Source organism: Bipolaris maydis, assembly GCF_028858645.1.
Source record: "Bipolaris maydis strain C4 unplaced genomic scaffold PSV08scaffold_1, whole genome shotgun sequence".
Taxonomy (NCBI): domain Eukaryota; kingdom Fungi; phylum Ascomycota; class Dothideomycetes; order Pleosporales; family Pleosporaceae; genus Bipolaris; species Bipolaris maydis.
In genome coordinates, this window is record NW_027093857.1 from 3,412,290 (window position 1) to 3,424,297 (window position 12,008).

Below are 12,008 nucleotides of genomic sequence, written 5' to 3' on the forward strand. Positions count from 1 at the left end.
AGCCTTTGCCGGCAGGCATGCAGGAATGACGGGCCGCCGCTGAAATTATCGACCCAACAGCGTCCAGCGCAGACAATGATTGGTGCAACAACCATAACGATGCAACAGTATCATGTGCCATGAGCAAAAGGTGCACAACACGGGTTAGTATTATAGTTTATTAACCGGATGGGGACCTGCTCCGTGGGCAACCGTTTTCCGACTACTCCTAAGCCTAGTTTTGTAGCAATCCAGGCTCTGTCCAAAAAAAAGAAACAGGGGTAGTGACATGCTGTTACACGTAACAAGAAGGCAGGGAGCCTATGGATATCCGCATCAGAAGGTAATGATCATTGCGGGGTTGGGTCACGTGATGTACCATCCCGTCAAGAGCGACTATCCGAGGGATGGCAGGATGCCTTAGAATAGCAACTATCACTAACATTACAACTATCCTAGGGATAGTAGGAAAGTAAAGGACAGTAGGATTAGAAGTAATAAGGATATAAGGATAGATAGATTTTTTTTATTATTCTCGCTAGTTATTGTTAACTTAAATTGTACTTTCTATAACGGTTCGAGCCCTATCAGACTGCGCAGCCAGCTACAAGCCGCCCACCGCGCCAAAAAGGCTAGCACAAGATATCAGAGCTGCTTATATCGTTGTATAGTTGATACATAAGATAGCTACCGCTATCTGTATTGTGATGGGCTATCTAGCCCGTCACACTATCTTACCAGTTGCTTTACTTAATAAGATTACGTATTACCTGTTAGTCTACAGCAATATGTATTAATAGTTATTAAACCTATTGCCTTTTCTATTAAGCACTCTACTCTACTGTCTCGCTAGACAACTTTTACGGAATACTAGCATAAAGCTCACTGGCCTTAGTGTGGACCCGGCAAGAGAAGTATAGATCCAAACCCGTGTAACACATGTCGAAAACCAATTTAGATCAAGTATTTTTAATAAGCATCTTTAATTATGATTTATGTAAACTCCTATCTAGTATACTTTTAGTATGTATGTATCTTGACATGGAACGACAGGAAATCAAAAATTGTTTTCAGAAAAAATATCAAGAGAACAACGTTAAAGAAATCTAATTAAACGATCAACTGTACCTATTAACTCTAACTCTGTTTACAACTCTCACTCTAGCTCTCACTTTAACTTTGACTCCGACTCTCACTCTAACCCTATTTGTCTCTTTATACTTATGCGTCGAAACTCAAAGTTGTTGAAACAAAGAGAGCCTTTAATCTCTCCAGGCGCTCATAGCAATCCACAAAGCTCTTCTGGTATCCAGATTATGCTTGCGACAATAGTTGAGAGCGACTAAGTGCCTTTTTAACAGCTGATGGTATGGCCGTTGATAGAACAGCCTTCCGCACCCCACTTTGAACTCATTAGTATCTGAGCTCGAAACTAAGACTTGCAGCAACTTACATTGATCCATCCACCGTCACCCTCGTTAGTAACGGAGCCTGAATAAATCTCGAAACAAGCGTAGCTTTTTGAGGCAGCATTAGTATAACTAGTTTACAGCTGGAGGAAGAGATTAAGGAGCTTACGTGGTGTGGTAAATATCCCATGAGAATTTCTCAGTAGCGGGTCCTTCAAACACAGCACCAGGACTAGTAGAGTAGGGTCCATTCATGCAAATAACACCCTTTGTGCCTGATACTCGGTTGTTGTAAAGATCAGGAATATGATCCTGCATAAAGGCTGTGCGAGCCTAAAGCGGTTTCTTAGCACATGGTATAAATTCAAGTTTGTGGCATTAGCTTACCTCGTCGAAATTTTTCCAGTCGTCCGCGGAGGGTGCGAGGGCGTCTTTGGCGCGCTCGATGGCCGCACTCATTACACCAGCAAAGAGCTTGCCTCCAATGACTTGGAGCAAGGCTATAGCGGGAATAATCCGTTTCTCGAGCATGACTGGGGCCTGTTTACTGCTTAGCTTTTCCAATCGATACTGAATTTCTAGCGAAAGAACTGTAGATTGACTCACCTCAACATCGGTTTGGGTCGCCTCAACATTGGCTAAGCTACCAGCATCTTGAGTAATGGCAGGAAGAGCCACTGCTGAACCCGCCAGAACGGCCAGGGTGAGGTTGCGGATCAAAGAGAATTGCATGATAGCGATGAAAGTACTTGCACTGAAGTAGGATTGAGAAGGCTGAAGTGGTTCTTGCGATTGTTGATGTTGTAGATACTGTGCGAAGTGATGAGCAAATGGGTGGCTGCGACCGCCATAATTATACTGTTCGCAGATTGCTTGACCACGAGCACGTCCATTGCTAGCAACTGGGTTCAAAGTGTTCTAAGGGAACATCCCGTCGCCGTGATAATACTGTGAAGCCTTTGCAGATTCCATCATTGTACTACTCACGTCTAGCCCTCCCTCTCTGGGACGTGCCGTCGCTCCAATACTAGCGTACACGGGCATGTTCCGTTAGCTCAGTAAATTAGCCAATTAGACCTAGAGTGAAACAACGCTTACTAGTGCAATACTAACGATTTTTGTAGCTGTACTGGGGTAATGCTAGAGTTACTAAGACTAAGTAAAGGCCTATTTCGTGAACAAGGATATCTACATCGGTATTTACTATGACATCTCTCAAATCCTCATGTCTTCTTTTGATACAATCTAATCAAGCTAACGGAACATACCTATGTACACCACTAGTTTTTACGGACTCCGTAATTGTATCACTCACATTCAGACCTCCCTCTGGCCTACATCGTTCCTCAGATGGGTTTCTCGATCAGCTGAGCATGCATAGCCAAAAGCCGTATCGCCTGATCGAGAGACTGATTACTTAATGAATCATAATATTACATTCGGTGAATCGAAAACCCATTCTAAGTCATGATATCGTTACGTCAACCGCAACGATCTCGATTCCACGAAAAGAATCGGAGGGGGCGAGCAAGTGATTTGCTCTAAGATAAGGTACTATCGCCCCAGTATGTGCTAAGGGAAATAGTCACCCTCTTCTTATAGGCAAAAGCGGTCGTGGATCGGCAGCACCAACAGTGCAATCGCATCAGCGAATTCGAACTCTTCGAAGCAATCGTTTGATGCTTTCGTCTTTTAGCCTTTATCAAGTCAATGATCCCGCAATGCAAGAAGACGTAGCACATATTTTCTGCGCACCTGATACCCTTATGATGTTGGAATTAATGTTAACGAGAGTCTTCCCTTACATGCCAGGGCAACTAGCGCATGAGGGACACGTTTGCTGACCCGGCCGCCTTTTCTCTATTCGTTGTCGGAGCTTCGAAGAGAGTCAGTTCACTGAGAGGAATAGCGCTATGCAGCATCTCGTCCACGAAATTCGAGATCCCTTGGCCTTGCCGAAGCACTGCTGCGCAGGGATCATATAGACTCGAAATTGACATTCAAGCGCCGAACCGATACAGTCCAACTCGTGCTAGCATCACACGTGGTACCTTTGGAATAAGCAGCGTATTAGGAGCGCGGCATGCTTTAGTCAGCTAAACCCAGTGCGATACTTACCACCTTCACTCAAGCTTCTAACTTCCACAACCCTGTGCCGCTTTATGTCGTTAGATCTCGACTAGTAAGATGTCAAAGTAGTCAGTGAGGTCACAGAGTGGTCTAAGCAACCCAATCACCAGTGTCACAATCCACGCCAAGCACAATAAGTGTGCGTTACGGGTTCTTGGCGGAGGCGGTAAAACCATCAACGATGTGCCCCCAACTAATATGAGGCGCAGGTTGGAGTCCAAGCACTGCTAGCTAGGCTGTTAAGATGTTCCTACTTCACATGTGACATCAGGCGCGCCTATACTAGCGCGCGCTCTTTGCCTCCTGCTGCTCCTGCGTAGAACGGATTTTTTTGAACTGTTTCTCTAGCTACTCTAGCTAGACCAGCGCAAGACTGACTTCTGGGTCCATTTTCTGGCTGGTTCCCAAACTTATGTCTTGGCTGTTGTTTGGCTAGTTTTCTAGCTGATCTTGGCTAAATTCTTGGCTCTTTTTTAAGCCTGTTTTCTAGCTTGTTTTCTAGATCGCATTCTAGCTCGCATTCTAGCTTGTTTTCTAATTAACCAGGCCCGCGGAGATTCTAGTGTCTATTACGGAGGAAACCTTAAAAAGTTCTTGGTAACAGGAATTCTTGAATACTACCGAAATCCTACCGAAATACGACCTATCTACGTATAGAAATCTTGGGGAGCTTATTATCCGATTACGCGGTGCTGATTAACCGAAAGTTTGGATATCCCGGATAGCGGGACGAGATGACGGGCACAGCAAGGTAGTGTGTCCGATACTCCGTGGCCACTCACCAGATCTCGCCTCTTTGGGCCATTGTACACAATTGGTTGTATGATTTTCTTTGGCTTAGCCTCTGAACCGGGACGAAGTTCGAGATTTCCCTTAAAATGTGCAGTACACGGCAAGATTGACACGAAGCTTTAGATTCTAAACTCACACCCAATCAAGATTCTAGTATTGCAGTGGTTGCTCTTCTTGTCCACGTCATGCCATGTTTGCTCATGATTCCATCACTATTGATTTGTCTCGCTCAACTCATTTGCAGGAGCGTAACGTCTCACCCTTCTATAGTTCTGCAGTTCATCCGTAGTCGCAGCAGTCTCACATGTCTGCTTATCACCCGTGTTCAAGCAGTTGGCATCTCCTTCTTTCGCACACTCTTCTTTCGGTATATCGTATAGGTAGGTCTGATATGCCTCACGACACTGTGGACAGAGAAATGTCGGCTCCCTCCGGGAATTCATGTTGATCGCTCTACAGTTTGAAGGAGGTAGCTTGGACGATGTGCACAAAGATGAGCCCGTGAACTGGCGTTTACGCACAGGAATGAATTCGCTTTTCGATGCAATTAGGAGACATATTGAAGTTTTATGTCGAGGTTGAAGAGTCGAATTCAGTGGGAAGACTCAGCTGCCGAATTTTGCAACTAGGTGCTACACGGATGATTGGGTATTTGCAACCTATGTATTATTACATTTACACAAATCGTGAAGACTATGCTGGTACCAATTGACATAAAGAAAACAGTAAGGGTTGAACTTTTGATGATCTCGATTTTAGAACTGTTTCCTAGTTTTACATTGGTGGCGGATTTAGGTCAAGACCCTCGACATTGAGTTTGAAGCTATCCATGCGCGAATAGCTTCCCGCAGAGTCAAAGTCAAGTCTTCCTCGCTCACAATCTTCAAAATCAACTTCTGTGACAAGGAGCTCATCTTCATTTTCCCAAAGCGGTCCGGCTAACACCTCACCAAGAGGCGATACAATCATTGAGCCACCGCGAGAGACAAACTCTTCACCGTCTGCGGACCATGACCGAGGTTGCGAGAAGGGCTGTAGTTTGATGCTAGAGGTTTCTTCTATGGAATCGATAGCTGACGAGTCACCGTTAGTCGTTGCATCTTGTCCCTTGGGCAATGGCAAGCAGATCTCATGGCCGTCTTCTGTTCTCGTGATGGTGCTTCGCCGGCGCGCGGCACCGCCACTCTGTTGCAATATCGTTCTGCCAACGCCGCTGCTGCTTGCGATGCTTGGCGAGCGAGCTGTTTCATTCTTTGTTCCGCCTGTTATCCATTCAGGAAGATGCTTCTTCTTGACGCACTGATTTGCGCTGAGAACAAAACAACGCCCCTCGCACCCAACCGTCCGCATCAGCGCAGCCCAAGTATCGCGTGCGTCTGCTGTCGGCGCAAACCAAAGATTGACGTTCTGGCTGTACAGACTCTGTCTTAGCAATGGCATGTAGTTTTCCCAGCAAATCGCCGAACCCATGCACAGCTTCACGCCCTTGATCTCAGTCGTTACTGCCCTTAGCGTACTCGCACTACCCATCCCCCATACCAAGCGTTCACTGCCTGTCGGCATCACCTTCCGCCTCTTACCCAAAACACCTATTTTCGGATCCACAAATACAGATCCACAGTACAGTGTTCCTCCAGACTTCTCCACCAGGCCTGTCACGATAAATACACCCGTCTCCTTTGCAATCCTTTCCAGCTCTTCTCTGGTGCCATCACCTCTGTACTCTTTTCCTTTCGGTAATTCGAGCTTTCGGTCAATCCAATCTTCGCCTGCACCACTTGGAGTGTCTCCTAGATCGACAGCATCGTGAAAGTAGTGCAGGAATTGCTCGCGACCTTCGGGCGCGCGGGCGCCGACTGCAGCACCGAAAGAGCAAGTGCGGGGATATCCGCCCAAGTACGCCTCCGGGAACAGGAGTATGTCTATTCCCTGAGATGCAGCCCTCTTGGTGGTCGTTTCAAGGGCTGAGAGGGTTTGAGCTGTTGTAGAGAGGGTGCGAGATTGCGCGGCTGCAATCTTGAGAATCTGCGGCATCGTGTCAAGATTGGAGCGAAGCGAAAGTATGATTAAAAGTGGCCTGACGATGTGGTTAGATCTGAGACGATACGAGCCGAAGGATCATTTATATACGAGAAGGAACCTGTGACACATAATGGTATGATCGAAAAAAAAGATTTTAGTTTGTACGCCTACCCCGCTGTCGTAGTAGTACTAGTACTACCATTCATTACCCCGCGCCTCGGACATCAACAGTACCAGGCCACGGCATCTTGACCAACGTCGTACGCACTGGCTGGACTGAAGCTAGTCAAGTCGGGCATTGCTGTTTGTTACCGTATGAACTCAAATCCCAGATATACAAAAATGCACAGAAAGGTAAGAACTAAGCAGGGATACAGTGGAGCTACTCGGCCAGCGGACTTCAACTCCACTACGACGTCACAGCATGGATGGGATAGCACTAGCCGGAGAATTTCTTACTTTCAACGACCATTGCACATGTGACGTATCCGCGATATCTCAATAACATTCAAACCAACAACGCACCTGGTCCAAACATAAAGATTCAAATTAATCCGGAGCACAAAACACGCGCCATGGCATCCGGCACTGACCTCGCGATTCATCTCCAAAACCTTATACCAGATACGCACGCCCAGCTCCGCGACTCTGTCCTACCATCCCTCTTGAAGTCAGTGCACACCATAGCAGGCCATCTGCGCACTTCGCCCAGTGTAACCCAAGTCGGCACCGCTAATGCATTCGGCGACGATCAACTCAACGTCGACGTACTCGCCGAGGACGCCATCCGCCAAACAATCAAAGACTGCCCTAGCATAGTCACCGCCAGCAGCGAGGAAGACCCAATCGAGAAGTCATCCTCAGAAAATAGCAGTACTAGTTCAGAAACCACCGAGCAATACACACTAGCCTTCGACCCTCTCGACGGCTCCTCCATCATCGCCCCAAACTGGAGCGTAGGCACCATCCTAGGCATCTGGACTGGACCCTCAGCCCTGCAATCCAACCCATCCACCCACCAAATCGCTTCAATCCTCGGTGTCTTGGGTCCCCGTACCACAGCCATCATCGCCCTCCGCCTCCCCAACACCGCGCCCACCTGCTTTGAAGTCGGATACTCGGCCTCAGGCTCCATCCAAGTCATCCGGCCAACCGTACAGTTGGCCTCCCCTTCAGAGACGAAGACCCGGTACTTCGCCCCCGCCAACTTGCGCGCCGCGGCTGATGACGAGAAATACATGAGTCTGATCACGCATTTCATCCAGCGGAAATACACACTCCGCTACAGTGGCGGTCTCGTCCCGGACATCGTACACGCACTCGTCAAGGGCCACGGCATCTACATCTCCCCCGTAACACCACAAAGCAAAGCTAAACTCCGCCGCCTCTACGAACTCGCTCCCATCGCCCTCATCATCGAGTGCGCCGGCGGCGCAGCTCTAGATTCCGCAACCGGCGAGCGCGTGCTGGCTGTTGCAGTAACAGATACGGATGAGCGAGGGGGTCTGGTATGTGGGAATCTGGAGGACGTGGAGGAGGTACGCAAAGCACTATTACATTGAACGACCACATGTCTGCATATCTGCCGTACTGAGTCTCAACCAATCCCGCGCTTAGCTAGCTAGAATACATTTTTATACCTTGGAAAACTATCGATTGACGCACGATCATCCTTCCCCTTTTCCTATCCCCCCACAGACTACCCAACGTAGATCAACCCTTCCTACCACTACTAGCACGTATACCCACGTGTGCCCGCCCACACACACACAGACATACCTCGGCGCGCCTTTTCCCCATCAAATAAACCCACGTGGAGTTTTTTTTCTTTTTCGGCCCTTTTTTGTCCCCGCAACTAACTCTACTTACGAGAACACACGGACGAAAAGTTTATTCCCCCCTCCCCGCATTATTAGTGAGAGGGGATCTGCGGTTTGTTGTAATTTGAAACTAGAGAGTTTCTTGGGTTTGGGCACGTTTTTTGGGGACTTAAGGGGGGATGGGGTGACAGGTGACAAGTGACAAGTGACAGTGCCGTCGCGCGAGAGGCGGTAGGTAGGTAAGTAAGTAAGTTAAGGGCATTATCTGTGCGGAGGAGGAGGGGCTTTGACTGCGAGTGTGTGTGTGTGTGTGTGTGGGTTGTATTTTGATTTTTTTGATTTTCTTTCTTTCTTGGTGGGAAGGGTTGGAGAAGGGAGGTCGTGTTTTCACAAAAATATTGTTGATTTGTAGATTTTATTTGACTTTTTCTTCTTATGTGATTCTGGTCTTAATACGATTTGAGACCTGTAGCCAGAATGATGTATTATCGGTGGTTTACATATCCACCTTTTCCGTATGATAAGCTCAAAAGACCACCCAAGAACATACCTTTCCATGCAATCGTCCCCATCTTCTATAAATCCAAGTATTAAAAGGTCCCCCGGGAGCCCCCTGTGTAAAAATTCGAAAAAATTCGTCAAATTTGATAAGTCATACGCCGTGTGTGTGTGAAAGAGAGAGGAAAATGCAAATGATATCAGGCTCGAAAAATAAAGCGTGTTGTACAAAACAAGGAAGATCCGTATACAAAGTGTATAAGTGTAGCTTTTTTCAAATTCAAATAGCGCGGCCGGCTTCGATATCGCCTTCGCGAGAACGGATTCCAGGATTTCCCATGCTGCCTGGTCGGAAAGCGGCACAGACATTCCTGCAGCTCTCTGCCCATTCTATTCTATCTCGCCACACCTGGTGGGATGGTGGTAGCTCAGTCAATGCTTTTGTGCTCTCGAAACTCTTATAGCTGCTGTCGTCTCGCTCCTCGATACTGATCTGAAGTTTGTGATTGACGTGGATGCCGTCTAGTGGGATCTCCTCACTAGAGGTAGCGTCACCGCCACGGATTTGAGATTTGTGTGATGAAAACTGAGATTGTTTTGATACAAACGCATTCGATGCCAGTTTCGATGCTACTTCGGGCGGATTTCCGCGGCTGAGGTTTCCAGTGTATCCGTCGCGTGAAGTGTACTGTGTAAGATAGCGGTTGAAGAAGACCTTGAGGGAAGGGGCTGAGGCGCAAATGACGGCTAGCTGTGCTTCGAGGTTTGTCCAGATCCAGCCGTAGTAGGCGATCCAGGTGATGTCATAGGTGACTGCGTTGCAAGCGTTAGGTTTCTGAACCACCCAGTCAGGTTACCAAGGAGCTTACAATAATATAGTTTTGTGGCGTAGTATGTACGCATCAGGCCACAAAAGCACGTAATCAGTCCCATTCCGAAGATGCCACACAGTGCAAGCTTCTGACGCTTGCTAATCTGCAGGTTCCAAATCAAGAGGACAGGAAGCAGGCAGATGATGAAGTCCTGAACAGAGCTTATCGCTGCGCAAGCCACAATTATCGCCCCCTCATCACGACACACCAACTTGTTTTGAATTCTCCACGCTATGTCGAAGTAACGCCAGAACCCCTCAATCGGTGTGCAGGTAAAGAGGATGACAAAGGTGAATACAACGCCGTAGATGACGCAGAATGCAATAGTGGCATATACCCCTGTTCCACGTGAAAAATTCAGAACGTGTTCTCATCATGAAATACAGTGACTGCTACTCACAGTAGACAAACTGGTGCGTGAGACGTCCAGTGATGCGGCGATAGAAGCATAAAATCGAGACTTTGATCAGTGATGTGGAGATCATGTAGAGAAGTTCAATAGCTAGAGCAATCTAAAAGGTCAGCAAGTACAAAAACGGAAATCCAAGGCACACCGACATACCTCTCGTGAAGTGACCAGAGTCTCGGTTGTTTGATCCCAGCTATGCCACTGATAGCCATAGATTCGGATGCCTTTCCTCGTCAGCCGATATCATGACACGTGAACGCGAGCCTTACCAAGTACAGTTGCTATCGTCAATCCAAACAGGGGTATCATAGAGAGGCTGATGAGGATATCGTCCAGTCCAGTGTTCTTCGATATAGCGATTCGGGCCCACATGCGCGCAACGTAGACGAGGAACGTCACCCCCAGAAACATCAAGAGCACAATCGGTGCTGCCCATCCTCTTTCCTCGGGGTCGACGTAGTTCGGTTTCGGCCAGTTCAACAGGACCTCTGGTGGAGGGTGAAGTCCTCCACCACGAGCGACAAGGCCACCAGCATGGGAACTTTGGCTGTAGACGTCCATGCTAAGATATGCGGGCTTAGATGTCGGACTTGCAGGCGGGAGGAACGAAAGGGAAGTCAAGCGTCGTTCAAAGCCGCAGACAGTGAAGGCGGGAATGAGCATGTAGTAGTATACGGGCAGTCAGACCATGCCCAGTGTGGCCAATGACTCTCTAGCGTTATGTGGGGTTCACATCTACCGCGCGCGCTAGTCCAAACCCAAGTGGATTGATCAACGGCATGTCGCGACACATTCCCTGTTCACTCGGAAACTGATCCACGTGTTGTAGGCATGCAGAGTGTCTGGCCGATTGTTTCCGTGAATAGTTTAGTTTCGGGAGGGGATGATGGCAATTCCGGTGACCATCCATGGTTCTTGAAACCGAAATACTTACTGTAATTGTTTGTAGAGGGGTAAAAAAAGTTAATACCGCGTCTACATATGGATGGCCTGAAGATGCGGATGAAAATTGCGAGAGCTAACGTGGGCGGATGCACAGGATCCACTTTGCCATACTTACATACCTTGCTCTTAACGCCGACTGTATTCAAACGTTCTTTCGTGGGCCTGAATGGGTTCATCGAGCAACCACACGTGGCATGCGAAACATGATGGCGTGTTGGCGTCGCCAGGCTGCAGATAGTACAGGGTCCAAAACACCCCAATGCGGCATATAATCAGGCAACATGCCTTCGGTTCTGACCACCTTTAGTAGGCTTGCCGACTTTGCAAAATCTAGCACCAAAAGGGCTAGCATGCTGTCGTGCTTTCACTATGCATGCTTGTCGATCTACAGCGGCTCATTGTCGAGCCATCATTTTAGGAATTGGTCATTGCAGTTCTTGGAACGGACTTTACTCTCAGGGCAAGCAGTGGCGTCTGTGCCTGAGCCCATATGATTCAGCAGTGTATCCATTCCGAATAGCCTGTGGTGTTATAGTCGATGGTTTTTTGGTGGTTCAAGATACGGCTTCAATGTCACCCTGAGGATCCATACATGTTGTAACCGAGCCGTGGGTACAGGACGCTTGTTCAGGGATATAGCTGACAGCACGTGACTGGACTGACAGACACGGCCGATGGGACAAAGTTAATCGCTGTACTGTAGATACACCTGTGTATACACATCCTCGTATTCTCTCGTGCCTACTCTACTATGGTGAGTGGGTGTGGTGGTTGCCGAAGCGGCATACTACGCGAGTAGTAAGTAGGCTTCTGAACAGGGCCTACGTAGGCGAACAGAAACCTCGACGTCCATGTTTCGCTTTAAGGCGGGTCCACAAAAGGGTCGTGCCCGAGCCGCTAGTAGTCAACATCATCGCGCAGGATTTGTCGGCAGCGCGCTGATAACTTGCTGAATAGAGTTACTGCTGGTGGTCGGCAGGTCCCTGTCAAACCTTAATCCATCGCTACCAACCACAGACGGCTGATGAGACTCTCGTCACGAGACATCCCGCTCAACTTCGGCGACGGACAACAGTGCTTGGAAGCAATGGAGAATTGTCGTTTGCAGATCTCGCGAAAAGGGTGGCGTGCA

General features: G+C 48.1%; 4 protein-coding genes across 4 annotated transcripts; 1 reads left to right on the plus strand and 3 right to left on the minus strand.

The window, feature by feature from the left end:
• Positions 1 to 1,333: 1,333 nt before the first annotated feature.
• PSV08DRAFT_346755 (uncharacterized protein) lies at positions 1,334 to 2,120 on the minus strand (the record flags this gene model as incomplete). The annotated part of the gene is made up of 5 exons (XM_066092784.1): positions 1,334 to 1,381; positions 1,433 to 1,496; positions 1,558 to 1,721; positions 1,776 to 1,928; positions 1,995 to 2,120. The coding sequence occupies 5 exons, from the start codon at positions 2,118 to 2,120 to the stop codon at positions 1,334 to 1,336; spliced, it is 555 nt and encodes a 184-aa protein (XP_065950053.1).
• Positions 2,121 to 4,921: 2,801 nt separating this feature from the next.
• PSV08DRAFT_214740 (carbon-nitrogen hydrolase) lies at positions 4,922 to 6,365 on the minus strand. The gene has a single exon (XM_014220079.1). It carries the CDS (start codon positions 6,342 to 6,344, stop codon positions 5,085 to 5,087), a length of 1,260 nt encoding a protein of 419 aa, XP_014075554.1. The 5' UTR covers positions 6,345 to 6,365; the 3' UTR covers positions 4,922 to 5,084.
• Positions 6,366 to 6,802: 437 nt separating this feature from the next.
• On the plus strand, positions 6,803 to 7,975 carry PSV08DRAFT_358497 (uncharacterized protein). The gene has a single exon (XM_014220080.1). The coding sequence runs from the start codon at positions 6,908 to 6,910 to the stop codon at positions 7,892 to 7,894; it is 987 nt and encodes a 328-aa protein (XP_014075555.1). The 5' UTR covers positions 6,803 to 6,907; the 3' UTR covers positions 7,895 to 7,975.
• A 955-nt stretch (positions 7,976 to 8,930) lies between these two features.
• Positions 8,931 to 10,492, minus strand: PSV08DRAFT_170006 (uncharacterized protein; the record flags this gene model as incomplete). Its single annotated transcript, XM_014220081.1, has 5 exons — positions 8,931 to 9,463; positions 9,520 to 9,861; positions 9,923 to 10,034; positions 10,085 to 10,155; positions 10,201 to 10,492. The coding sequence occupies 5 exons, from the start codon at positions 10,490 to 10,492 to the stop codon at positions 8,931 to 8,933; spliced, it is 1,350 nt and encodes a 449-aa protein (XP_014075556.1).
• Positions 10,493 to 12,008: the final 1,516 nt, after the last annotated feature.

What these genes read in the sequence shown, in the direction of transcription:
- PSV08DRAFT_358497 (XM_014220080.1), top strand. Translation starts at nt 6,908, where the DNA reads ATGGCATCCGGCACTGACCTCGCGATTCATCTCCAAAACCTTATACCA.
- PSV08DRAFT_214740 (XM_014220079.1), bottom strand. Translation starts at nt 6,344, where the DNA reads ATGCCGCAGATTCTCAAGATTGCAGCCGCGCAATCTCGCACCCTCTCT.